This window comes from Aegilops tauschii, chromosome 5 (assembly GCF_002575655.3).
Source record: "Aegilops tauschii subsp. strangulata cultivar AL8/78 chromosome 5, Aet v6.0, whole genome shotgun sequence".
Taxonomy (NCBI): Eukaryota; Viridiplantae; Streptophyta; class Magnoliopsida; order Poales; family Poaceae; genus Aegilops; species Aegilops tauschii.
The window spans coordinates 449,577,146-449,591,050 of NC_053039.3; the positions used below are offsets into that span (position 1 = coordinate 449,577,146).

Below are 13,905 nucleotides of genomic sequence, written 5' to 3' on the forward strand. Positions count from 1 at the left end.
GACATATGCAATTATCTAATTTTCCAACTTATAAATGACACATTACATTGAACAACTGAACTGGAATAAAAACACTACTAACTACTAAGAAGTCATAACGCAAAATATCCAGGCACAAATCTCTGATCAATTCATATTTGCTTTTCCCCAAATCAACGCAAAAGGAGAATGTAAAACATAAGTGGACAAGTTTCATGCTATTGTTGCCCGAAATAGCTTATCCACACACAGAGTGCTGAAGAATATCACTAGTCAGCATCAATAAGATACTGACACCTACTTCCTTCAGAAAAGATGGCAAAGACACTAGGATACAACACCATAATACATATGAAACCTTACACTAAAATTGCAAAATTATCCATTCGTGACCTATATACTCCCTATCAGACTATCACAAACAACAAACCAACAACTACAAATCCAACAGATTTCTGCTTCCAAATGCTAGTCAACAACACAGAAAAAGGCTAGCAGTAGCAAACGATCAATTTGCAATCTACATACTTTACTTTCCAACTACAATCAGGATAACTGGAACAATGTCACCTTGAAGTCCACACCAGGCTATGCCTAGGCCGGCAAAGGGAACCTCATTCCAACCGAAATGTGCATGCACATTGTGAGGCATAAGGTGAAGATGGCCATGGACTTGGCGCTCAGGTACTTGACCGCGACAAGACCCCTTTCGGTGATTTCGTCCCGGGCAACGACAATGCTCTTTCGTGCACCAGCAGACACCCGCTGAGTCGAGAACTCGAGGAATGACCGGACCATCTCGGCGGTGACCCTGCCCATGACATCCAGCACAAACCTCCGGTTGCTTGGCATGGCCAAGGTGGTCGATACTCTCTCCATTACACAGCTAGGACCTGAATTGGAGAGCTCTCGCGCCGCCACGGCTGCTTCAGCTCGAGAAATGGAGGCCTCCTTTGTGACCTGCCGGGAGGTCCTGACGAACGTCTCGACGGCGCCGTTGCAGACGGACACGAGCAGGTCCTTGAGCTTGGCGTCGTGCTTGGGGTCAGTGACGCCGGCGAGCACCTGGTCGGAGGAGCGCACGGCCGCGGTCCTGTCGAGGTAGGCGGCCACGGCGGTGCTGACGAACACCCGGACGAGCTCCGCGGCGGCCTCCTTGCCCCTGTCGCTGCACAGCGCAGCGAGCCAGTCCGGCTGGCCGGGGGCGCGGGGCCGGGCATCGGGATCACGGCAGGAGAGCACGAGGTTCCTGGCGAAGCTCCCGAGGACGGCGGAGGCGAACCCGGCGCCGGCGGGGGAGAGGAGGCGGTCCAAGATCCGGTCTTGCAGCGGCGGGGAGGAGGGATCCGTGCCCCGGGCGGCCCGGTGGGAGGAGAAGGCGCGGAGGGCCCCCGAGGCGAGCGACTCGGAGAGCGCGGAGGCGGCGGAGGAGACGTGGTCGGAGGCGGCGAGCTTGGAGAGCTGGCGCAGGCTGCGGGGCACCTGGTCGGAGTCGGAGCGGAGGAAGTCGGCCAGGTCGGAGCCGGCCTGCGAGAGCGCGTCGGCGAGGGAGAGCGCCGCGGCGATGCGGCGGCGGTGGTGGAGGTAGAGGCGGTAGAGGCCGTAGCAGGCGGTGGCGGCGGCCGCGCCGGCGAGGAGGCGGCGGCGGGTGTGGGCGGGCGCGAGAGCGTCCATGGGCTGCGGCGAGGGGCGGCGCGGGGAGGGGAGAGTGCGGAGGCGTGCGCTATCTCGCCGGCCCGCTCTCGGCCCGCGCCGTCGCCATCGGCTGATCTAGTCTAGCAGTAGGAACAGGAGGGAGAGACGAGACTTGACCGAGCTCGACCCAGTCGTGCTCGCCACTAACCAACCTCCTCGTTGTTAACGTCCCGAAACCTGCTCCAAAAATACCCTGGCAGCATGTTTGGTAACACTTAGGCAGAGGAATGGGAGTTTGTATAAGGGTGTTTATGACAGCCTGTTTGGTAAACACTTAGGCAGGGAAATGGGAGTTTGCATAAGGGTGTTTATGAAGGGATTAGTCATGGGAAGTAGATTTTTACTCCCATTCCCTTGTTTGGTATATGATGGGAATTAGCGTGGGATAAAACTCTGCTCACGAATTAACAGGGTACCCCCTGACAGCCTGTTTGGTAAACACTTAGGCAGGGAAATGGGAGTTTGCACAAGGGTGTTTATGAAGGGATTAGTCATGGGAAGTAGATTTTTACTCCCATTCCCTTGTTTGGTATATGATGGGAATTAGCGTGGGATAAAACTCTGCTCACGAATTAACAGGGTACCCCCTGGGAAGAAATAGGTGGGAATTGGCTTCCTCAACTCCCATTCCCCTTCCTACTTAAACTCCCATTCCCTCTAATCAAACAGTGGACTTTTAATCTCCTCACCCCTCAACTCCCATTCCCCATCTCGAATTCCCGCGAACCAAACACGCTGTGAGAAGAAATAGGTGGGAATTGGCTTCCTCAACTCCCATTCCCCTTCCTACTTAAACTCCTATTCCCTCTAATCAAACAGTGGACTTTTAATCTCCTCACCCCTCAACTCCCATTCCCCATCTCGAATTCCCCCGAACCAAACACGCTGTCAGGGATTAGTCATGGAAAATAGATTTTTACTCCCATTCTCTTGTTTGGTATATGATGGAAATTAGCGTGGGATAAAACTCTGCTCACGAATTAACAGGGTACCACCTGGAAAGAAATATGTGGGAATTGGCTTCCTCAACTCCCATTCCCCTTCCTACTTAAACTCCCATTCCCTCTAATCAAACAGTGGATTTTTAATCTCCTCACCCCTCAACTCCCATTCCCCATCTCGAATTCCCCCGAACCAAACACGCTGTCAGGGATTAGTCATGGAAAATAGATTTTTACTCCCATTCTCTTGTTTGGTATATGATGGAAATTAGCGTGGGATAAAACTCTGCTCACGAATTAACAGGGTACCCCCTGAAAAGAAATAGGTGGGAATTGGCTTCCTCAACTCCCATTCCCCTTCCTACTTAAACTCCCATTCCCTCTAATCAAACAGTGGACTTTTAATCTCCTCACCTCTCAACTCCCATTCCCCATCTCGAATTCCCCCGAACCAAACACGCTGTGGGTGTTGACTTTTGAGAGGATACTGCATTCTAATCCAACCCCAAAACTATCCCAAAATGAAAATTCGAATTGCATTTCTCCTCTGGCAGCATCCTCGCATCCGCCATCTCCTCACAGCTGGGGTAAATGGAGGTAAAGCTCGTCGGTGCAGCGGATCCACAACAGTTGGCACTAGGTGCATCGTGAGTTGCCGCCCCCACCACGGGAGATGAGTCGGTACCAATATGAGGCTTCTCATTGTGGTCTTCTACCGTGATTGAGCTGGGTATGGTTGAAGACAAGCGTATTCTTTTTTTTTAGAAAAGGAGGATGATCATCGGCCTCTGCATTTGGGAGATGCATGCAGCCACAGCAGCGTATTCTTATGAAACATAAAATTGTTTTCTATAAAATATTATTTGGACTCGTAGAAAGGACTAGCTTTGATGCTAACTTTTAGTTTAATCATGATATAAACAACATCATTGCAGATGAACTTTCTCTCGAAGAAATTAAAGTCATTTTCTTTTTGTGGATCCCTGATGGATTCTAATTGAGTTCTATCCCTTATGGAATCATTTCTCTTATCCGAAAACTACATGGTGCTAATAAGATCCTTTAGTTTAGCCCTATATGTTCCGCAAAAAAAATAGCCCTATATGTCTCCTCATTTCTAGTTCCAGGCTACTTACTAAATATGTTAATAATAGAATAAATGTTTGTGCTGAGGAGATCATCGATCTATCACGGACTACTTTTCATGATAGGTGGAAATATCATGGATGGCATTCTCACCTTGCATGAAGTTGTACACCATGTGGCTATTAATAAAAAATATGGGGTGTTTTTTATATAAGTTGACTTTGAGAAAGCATATGAATATTGAGTGGGCTTTCCTTTGTAGATTATGAAGCTTATAAAGGGCTCTAATTCAGTTATTGACATGATTGTGGGTGTTATAGTCAACGGTAAGGTGTGTGATCCATAATAATGAGTTGGGGCCTACTTCAAACCTTGAAAGTTGTGAGACAAGAGGACTCACTCCTCCCACGCCCCACCTTTTAACATTGTATTCACGCTCCTTCTTACCTTATCCACAAAGGAATAAATGGTTGTTTGATCAAAGGGATGGCCTCTAACCATTAGGAAGGAAAATGGGCATACAATCTTGCACATATGCATATGACACCTATTTTTGTTGGACGATAGAGAAGTTAATGTTAGAAATATGTGATTCATTTTGTGTTTATTTGATCGGCCTTTTGATTTGAAAATAAACTTCCACAAAAGTGAAGCCTTCTGCTTTGGGCAGTTTGTTCAAAAACAAAATCATTATGAGAATACTTTTACTTGCCAGGTTGGTCAACTTCCTATTAAACTAGAGGATAGCCCGCATATTGTTGCAGGAATTGGTTGATGAAATTTTGGGTTGATAACATGGGAACCAAAAAATTTACATATGACTTATTATATTTGATTATGCATGCACGGTTGAATGTTGTGGTGTGTCTTTTTACATGCATGACTGCATGTTGAGGTGGGCATTATCTTTTTATAATTGTATGGTGAGGTGGCATGGTGGTGAGGATGAAATCTCTTAGGGATACTTGGGCATTGAAAAAGGATTGGAAACCTATTGGAAACAATATGGAGAAGAGGGTTTGGAGTGATGGCAAAGGAAATTGTTATCCATGGGTGGCAGATCGGCATTGCCTAACTCCTATTTGAATAGTAAACCCTTGTATGTGCTCTCCTCCTACGATTTTACCAAAAGGTGTGAAAAAAGAGTTGATTGTGTTTGGAGAAAGGTTACTTTGGCAAGAAGATCTAGGATGTAAGGAGTGCCAACTATTTAACTGGGAGACAAATTGTTCCCTAAAGACATGGGGGGCTTGTGTGGTCTAAATCCAGAGTTTTATGACTATTTCCTTGGTAGGAAAATGGTTTTGGCATCTTGAAAATGAAGTGAGGGTTTGGTAGGAATTGTTGCATAACACATATTTGAGCAAGCAAACTCTCTCAGAAGCTAATAAGAAAGTTGGACAGTGTCAATTCTGGAATTCTTTGACGGAAATCAAAAGGATTTTCTGTTCTTTTTGTAGGAAAGAAGTACATTATGGGAAAATCACTAGATTTTGAGAGGATTTATAGATTAGTGATCAACCTCTTTCTCTCAAACTTAATGCTTATACTCTATTACCTTCTCCCAAAACATCACCGTGGTGATTTTGAGTAATTGTCATCGTCTTGATTCAGGGGGGGGGGCTCTTTGGGGGGGGGGGGGTACTTGGAGAAATGTTTGCTTTGAGAGATCTATTCTCAATTTTTATCTTTTTTTTGGACGCTCAGTGCATATGTTTGTCTAGGGTCAAGGTTATCCGGTCTGCCTTTTCATTTGCTTGTAATCTCTTTTAACCTAAACCAACGTGTTGCATTGTTTGAACGATTTTCTCCTAGTTACCGGAGAACACTGGCGCTGGAGTGGCCTCAGTAACATGGGCCAATTTGGAAGGCACGCAAGAAACTGTGTTTTCAGAGGAATTTCGAGCGTGATTTATCTTCCATCATTCACCTAACATGTCCTTATATTGATAACTTGACCGGTTTGTACAAGGAAAAAGAGAACAACAACTCCCCCATTCATAGTTTAAATAATCAGACCGGTGACTAAACTGGTGAGCCCCTCGGTTCAAGTTTTCACCGTTCGTACTGCCAATTCACTGTTCATTAATTTTCTATTTTTATCATAAAAAATATATTGTGTAATAATATATGCTAGTATAAAATTAAAAGAAGCAATATTAATCCTAATAGACATCAAATGAGAACAACTGAGGTGCTCATTGGGCCAAGGTCTGGCTACGCCAAACACCCAAGCGAGCTAGGTTTCAATCCCACCTCCCCCAATATACTTTTATCGAAAAAGGCTTATGCCCCGCTTTATAGATAAAGCACGACCACACAATCTAGCACATACACCTCAAAGCCACACCACACGCACCCAAGGCAAGACACAACGGTGTAAAAGAACGGCTACAACACTCCAAACCACTCCAAGCAACGATAAGAGTCACGCTAGGAAGTCGGAGTCCTCCACCATGACCTAACATCACAAAGAGACGAAGCCGCGCTCGACGGGCTGAGGACTCCAAGACGAAGCCTTCAACAAGGGAACGACACCAGAGTGTCACTGCCTCCTGATCAAAAGGATCAAGTACTTCACCCAGAGCCACTCAAAGGACGGAGAGAAGTCACGATGACGCCTTCAAGAAGGGTACGATGCCCACGAACGCGGCCGCCGTCAGCCTGGCAAAAGCTAGGCAAGGAATGATCCCCGACAAGAATTCTCCGCCTTCAGAATGTGGTACGACCAGCCGACACCTGTTGCACCACCCTCACCGAACGTCAAGCATCGGCCACCACACTGCCCACATGGCCATGGCAACCAGCCCGCACCAGAGCCGCGAGCTCCGCCCGCGAGCCCCGCAGCTCCCACCTCCAGGGTCGCCGCCCCGGCATCCAAGACCACTCCACCTCCACCACCACAGCACATGGAAATCGTCGACCGGTAAAGGGCAAAAGGCGGCTCCTTTTGCCCCAAACCGCACCCGTTGGTAGGAAGGATGGCCGAGCCGGCCAGAATTTGATAGGGGAAGGTTGTCGGCAGCCCCCCCCCCCCCCCGGCAGCAACCGCACTGCACAAGATGGTCGCTCATGAGAAAGGCAAGCACATCACAACACGTTATGAAAGTGTTCTTCTACTCACGATCAGGTGCACCCACGATGGATAGTAGAAAAATGGCAACAAACACCGCCGATCTACATATGTGAAAATTTTCGTGAAGAAAAATATCCTGATGTTTTAGAAAAAACAGTGCTCCAAAATGCTATGAAACCGGGACTAAAGGGGGGCATTGGTCCCGGTTCGAGCCACCAACCGGGACCAATAGCCTGGCACAGCGGTGTGGTGGGAGTTTAGTCCCACCTCGCTAGTTGAGAGAGCGCAGCACCGGTTTATAAGGCGCGCTGCGGCTGAGCTATCGAGCTCCTCTCCAATGAAGGCAGTACTTGCCTACCCTTGTCACTGCCATGTTGGGCCTATTGGGCCCGCGGGCCTACATCCTGGCCCATGTACAGATGGGTTTCTAGTCGTTTGCAGGCCATGGTGGCCCAGTAGGCGGCATTTTTTATTTTTTATGTCATTTTAGTTTCCTATTAAAGTTTCTAACATAAAATACTTTATGAAAATCCTCTTTGTTATTAAAGTCTTTAACAAAAAATACTTTGATAATTTTAGTTGCATAAATTTTATATAATTTTAACTTAATATTATTTTGATAATATTTTTTATTTTTTATGTCATTTTAGTTTGCTATTAAAGTTTTGAACATAAAATATTTGATGAAAATTCTTTTTGCTATTAAAGTTTTTAACAAAAAATACTTTGATAATTTTAGTTGCATAAACTTTATATAATTTTAAGTTAATATTATTTTGATAATAACTAGAGGTTTATAAAAGCTTTTTTGTTGATTTTTTTGCTACTGAAGAATATTATAGTTTTGTTTTAGTTGATCATAACAAAATATTTTCATGCATTTTCAACCCTTTTTACTTCATTTGGTATTTTTGAACCCTTTCTGACTTCATTTGGTATTTTTCATGCATTTATTGATTTTTTTAGCTAAATGACCCTGAAATTAAAAAGCACTACAAATGAACTCTGAAAAGGTTGAAAGTTGGCATGGTATCATCATTTCACCCACATATCATGTGCTAAAAAGTTGAGAGGGTTACAGCAAAAGCTGGATGCACTTCATGTACAAAATGGACAATCTGTTTCGAAGTATCACGGTTTCGGACGAAAACTCATCCGTTACAAGAGATTTCATTTTTTTGAACTTATTTCAACTCCGAACTTTTTGTGCATTCAACATGCACCATTCAAAGCCATATCATCAATTTTGAACCCTTTTTGACTTCATTTGGTATTTTTCATGCATTTACTAATTTTAAGCTAAATGACCCTGAAATTGAAAATCACTATAAATGAACTCTGAAAAGGTTGAAAGTTGGCATGGTATCATCATTTCACCCACATAGCTTGTGCTAAAAATTTGAGAGGGTTACGCCAAAAGATGGGTGCACTTCGTGTACAAAATGGACAATCTCTTTCGAAGTATCACGGTTTCGGACAAAAACTCATCTGTTACAAAAGGGATTTCGTTTTTTCTTTGCGTAATCAGAGCCATCATCGTATCCTCCTTCACTTTTTCTTCGCTTGTGTCCCTTGCTTATTGTGCCGTAACCATGGATAATCTTCATCGTTTAACAGGGTGCTTGGGTCAGCCTTCACTTTGACGGGAGGAATTTCATGAAACTTTTCATAATCTTCAGACATGTCTGTCTTGCCATCCACTCCCACGGTGTCTCTTTTCCCTGAAAGAACTATGTGGTGCTTTGGCTCATCGTATGATGTATTCGCTTCCTTATCTTTTTTTCTCGGTTTGGTAGACATGTCCTTCACATAGAAAATATGCGCCACATCATTGGCTAGGACGAATGGTTCGTCTGTGTACCCAAGATTGTTCAGATCCACTGTTGTCATTCCGTACTGCGGGTCTACATGTACCCCGCCTCCTGACAGATTGACCCATTTGCACCTAAACAAAGGGACCTTAAAATCATGTCCATAGTCAAGTTCCCATATGTCCACTATGTAACCATAATATGTGTCCTTTCCCCTCTTGGTTGTTGCATCAAAGCGGACACCACTATTTTGGTTGGTGCTCTTTTGATCTTGGGCGATCGTGTGAAATGTATTCCCATTTATCTCGTACCCTTTGTAAGTCAATATAGTCGAAGATGGTCCCTTGGCCAACGAGTACAACTCATCTGCAACAGTGGTGTTACCCATGAGATGTGTTTGCAACCAACTGCCGAAAGTCCTGATGTGTTCACATGTAATCCAGTCATCACAGTGCTCCAGGTGTTTGGAGCGCAGAATATTCTTGTGTTCATTGACATACGGGGTCACCAAGGTAGAATTCTATAGAACTGTGTAGTGTGCTTGAGACCAAGAATGCCCGTCCCTATAATTATTGAGTCCTCTCCTAGCGTGCCTTTCCAGTCAGTCTTCCCTCATACCGCAGAGGGAGACCAATGGCTTAAGGTCAGGAATGAAGTCAACACAAAACCCAATGACCTCCTCTGTTTGATGGCCCGTGGAGATGCTTCCTTCTGGCCTAGGACGGTTACAAACATATTTCTTTAAGACTCCCATGAACCTCTCAAGGGGGAACATATTATGTAGAAATACAGGGCCCGGAATGGCAATCTCGTCGACTAGATGAACTAGGACATGCGTCATGATATTGAAGAAGGATCACTGGTACGCGTCGGTGCTACACAAACGGTTTTTAACCCCTTTCCGCGACGGCATTTGGAACCGTCGCCAAGTGAATGTGGGCGATAGGGGGGTCCTTCCCACACGACCCAGAAACCGTCGGGGATAGGGAGCCTTGATGCATATAGTTGTCCCTATATAACCGTTTCCGATATCTCGAATATCCCAAACGCTTCATACTTGCTACTCGTTTGTGCTCGCATTGCCATCGCAGTCGGAGTTTTGTGGTTTTACCTAAAACCAGGCAGATTCCAAGCCCGGGAGCTTTCCAGGCAGATTCTAGGCACGGGAGTTTTACGACGCCTAGCACATCACAAACAGTCATGATTATAAACCGTGTACGGTAGGTAGACAATCACACACATTTAGTTTTCCCGCACCGTATGTGATAGTGTCTGACATCACACACGCTTTGCAAACGGCAACTGTGTGCTTGCTTGCACAAGTTTCCTCTCTGTGAACCATCTCGGATTATGGTGTATATCGCAAACGTTTGTGTTTTACCAACCGTGTGTGCCGTAATGACCTGCACACCGTAATTTCGCCCTAATTTAATTGATGCTATTTAAAATTGTACCTAATTTAAACTTGAAAGTAGGGTATAGCTTTATTCATATCCATCAGGTTCAGACAACCAATGCATTATTCGATTCACAGGTATATATGTTTAAGAATTACATAAGCACCTAATAAAGAATGATGAACCAGGGTTCTATACTTGTACTATTACAGATGGTAAAGAAAGAGGCGACAGACATTCCGGTTGCTGAACAAGGTGAAGCGGAATGGCCCTATTGTGCTCTCCTGGATGTAGAGGGCATGCAGGACTCTAGTCCAACCCCTTGTGATGGCTGGCCGCCAATCATGTAGTTTGAGAGGTAATCTTGAGTAAACTGCTTCAGGATCCACTACAAAAGAAAAAAGATTCAGACATTGTCATCTAACACAACTCATTATGGGCAGTAAAAAGAAGGCTACAGGGTTCTTACTTACCATCCTGCAGTTCACTATTGTCTTGCATAAAGTGTAAACAAATAGTTCGATTGACATCTTTTGACCCATTTTAATAACAATCTTTATCAGTTTCCTCACTTGATGCTGGTTCATGAATATCTCATTGCCCCATACGCAGAAAGGGTCGAAGTGTGGATGTTTGGCAATGATATATGTACCTAAAAGCATCAAGTTAATATTAGAAGCTAAACAACAATTGAAAAATGATGTAGTACAACACTCCCTCCATCCCATTATATAAGATTTTATTACATGTATATTTGGACATCATCAGAATATTAAGGTAACACTCTTTCTTGTTGCTATGTAGTCTGGGATTGCATATTTAGTCATTCGGTACAATGCATGTTGCTATGTAGCCTCGGATATATTAAATATGGCCCTAGTTAACCTACTGATAAATGGGTTACAAATATATTCAGTGAAATGTCCGATTCGACGATTAATCCCTTATCAGCCCCCAGGCTATATGGTACCAGCTATCGATATCCTGAAAAGTGAGTACATATAAGCAATGAGATGAAACTAACTTCGATGGAAAACAACACTGTTCTCAATATTGTCCTGCATGAGTACATATAAAGGCATGTTAAGCACAACAGGCTAAACATCAATCAAATATATCTATGGTAGACAACATAATCTACAAATGATAGCTTCGGTGTGCAGGCTTAAGCACGCTAGTTAAGCAAAACAAGAAGTGGAAAGGTGTGTTAACTGCATGAGGCATAACATTTAAAACCAAGCAAATAGTCATTCAAACTGGTATTGTGCAGGTCTACAGTACACTAGTTATTGTTAAAAAAACGAAAAGGCATGTTAACTGCAATATCCTTAACAGCAACCAAATATCGTAATTCATAGTGGTATTGTTGAAACTGTTATTGATGAAATTGAACTGCACGGTAAATAGTTGCACATATAGAGCATCACATTGTGAAGAACTGAAATAAACAAGTCATAATGACATCTCTAGCCGATCCTTAAAAAGTTAAAGGACTAAAACCCTTAGTGGTTATATATATATATACTCCAGCAATTTTTGGCCTTTTCTAGTCGTCGATCCCCTAAACTTAAGGTTGTAAACTTCAATTTGATCAAGTTCAAAGCAGGTTCAACCGAAAGTAGCATGCATTCAAACATAAACATAGATAGTTTTGCATAACCGAACATAAAACATAAATTTAAACTAAGCTAAACTACTTTCGGTCGAACTAGAGGTCGAGCCAATCCTTCCTCGTCATGTACGGTGTGCCGCGAGCCGGGTCTGGGCCGGTACCGTCGTCGGGGTCGTTGGGGAAGGCAGTCCTCCACTCATCGACGTCGATCTCCTCGTCCTCGGGGCCCACTTTGACGCCCTCCGCGCCGTCGTCGCCGCCGCCTTCGACCTCATCATCGGAGGAGAGCGCGATAACCTCGCCGCCCTCCGCGCCGCCGTCCTCACCGCCTTCGACCTTGTCATCGGAGGAGAGCGCGATAACCTCGCCGCCCTCCGCGCCTGCAAAGATCACCCGCTCCGCCTCCACGAGCTCCGGGTGCTGCCGGCAGAGCTCTTGCATGTAGGCCTCGTCGGCGGCCTCGGCCTCGAGGCGCTCCCATGCCTCACGGTCCTCCCGCGCCATAGCCGAGCTCACCACCCCTGGCTCCAGCGGAACGAGGTTGACCGGACGTGTGCCGAAGGGGAAATTGAGCCTAGCCGCCGCGCCGTGGTAGCGGACCTGCCAGCGATCGTACTCCATGGCCGCGAGCTCGGCCGTGTGGAAGCTACCGAGCCACCGACGGGTGTGGGTCTCCTGATTTGTAATCTTGGCGACCCACGTCCCCCACCGCCGCTGCCGGACCCCGAGGTAGGACCTCGTCGGCTGCCGGGTCTAAGGAAGGACAGGGAAGTCCTTGAACTGGCGTAGGGGCACGGTGGCGGGCGGATCAGGGGACCGGCGATGGCGGATCGAGCCCGCGGAGGACGACGGGGACACCTCGGCGGCCACCTCGCTGGTGTCAGGCGAAAAGGCCGCGATAAACCTCTTTTTGGCCATTGGCTCCTCGAGCTCCCCGGCACATAGGCAGAGGTTGAGGATGGAGGCGCCGGCGATGGCAGCGACTGATAACCCACAAGTATAGGGGATCGCAACAGTTTTCGAGGGTAGAGTATTCAACCCAAATTTATTGATACGACACAAGGGGAGCCAAAGAATATTCTCAAGTATTAGGAGTTGAGTTGTTAATTCAACACACCTGGATAACTTAATATCTGCAGCAAAGTATTTAGTAGCAAAGTAATATGGAAGTAACGGTAACAGTGGCAAAAGTAACAGTAGCAATTTTGTAGTAATTGTAACAGTGGCAACGGTAAAGTAACTAGGCAAAGGACAGTATGTGAAAAGCTCGTAGGCATTGGATCGGTGATGGATAATTATGTCGGATGCGGTTCATCATGTAACAGTTATAACATAGGGTGACACAGAACTAGCTCCAATTCATCAATGTAATGTAGGCATGTATTTCGAATATAGTCATACGTGCTTATGGAAAAGAACTTGCATGACATATTTTGTCCTACCCTCCCGTGGCAGCGGGGTCCTATTGGAAACTAAGGGATATTAAGGCCTCCTTTTAATAGAGTAGCGGACCAAAGCATTAACACATAGTGAATACATGAACTCCTCAAACTACGGTCATCACCGAGAGTGGTCCCGATTATTGTCACTTCGGGGTTGTCGGATCATAACACATAGTAGGTGACTATTGACTTGCAAGATAGGATTAAGAACACAAATATATTCATGAAAACATAATAGGTTCAGATCTGAAATCATGGCACTCGTGCCCTAGTGACAAGCATTAAGCATAGCAAAGTCATAGCAACATCAACCTGAGAACATAACGGATACTAGGGATCAAACCCTAACAAAACTAACTCGATTACATGATAAATCTCATCCAACCCATCACCGTCCAGCAATCCTACGATGGAATTACTCACGCATGGCGGTGAGTGATGTCTACTACGCAACCTTCTTCTTGTAGATGTTGTTGGGCCTCCAAGTGCAGAGGTTTGTAGGACAGTAGCAATTTTCCCTCAAGTGGATGATCTAAGGTTTATCAATCCGTGGGAGGCATAGGATGAAGATGGTCTCTCTCAAACAACCCTGCAACCAAATAACAAAGAGTCTCTTGTGTCCCCAACACACCCAATACAATGGTAAATTGTATAGGTGCACTAGTTCGGCGAAGAGATGGTGATACAAGTGCAATATGGATAGTAGATATAGGTTTTTGTAATCTGAAAATATAAAAACAGCAAGGTAACTAATGATAAAAGTGAGAGTAAACGGTAATGCAATGCTAGGAAGCAAGACCTAGGGTTCATACTTTCACTAGTGCAAGTTCTCTCAACAATAATAACATAATTGGATCATATAACTA

The 13,905-nt window shown here is 45.2% G+C and overlaps 1 protein-coding gene across 1 annotated transcript; it reads right to left on the minus strand.

Moving 5' to 3' along the window:
• Window positions 1-107: 107 nt before the first annotated feature.
• Window positions 108-1,817, minus strand: LOC109759103 (protein PHLOEM PROTEIN 2-LIKE A10). Its single transcript, XM_020317938.3, has one exon. The coding sequence runs from the start codon at window positions 1,651-1,653 to the stop codon at window positions 574-576; it is 1,080 nt and encodes a 359-aa protein (XP_020173527.1). The 5' UTR covers window positions 1,654-1,817; the 3' UTR covers window positions 108-573.
• Between the last annotated feature and the right edge of the window lie 12,088 nt (window positions 1,818-13,905).

Bases quoted from the DNA above. Each gene is read 5' to 3' on its own strand.
- LOC109759103 (XM_020317938.3), bottom strand. From the start codon at position 1,653: ATGGACGCTCTCGCGCCCGCCCACACCCGCCGCCGCCTCCTCGCCGGC.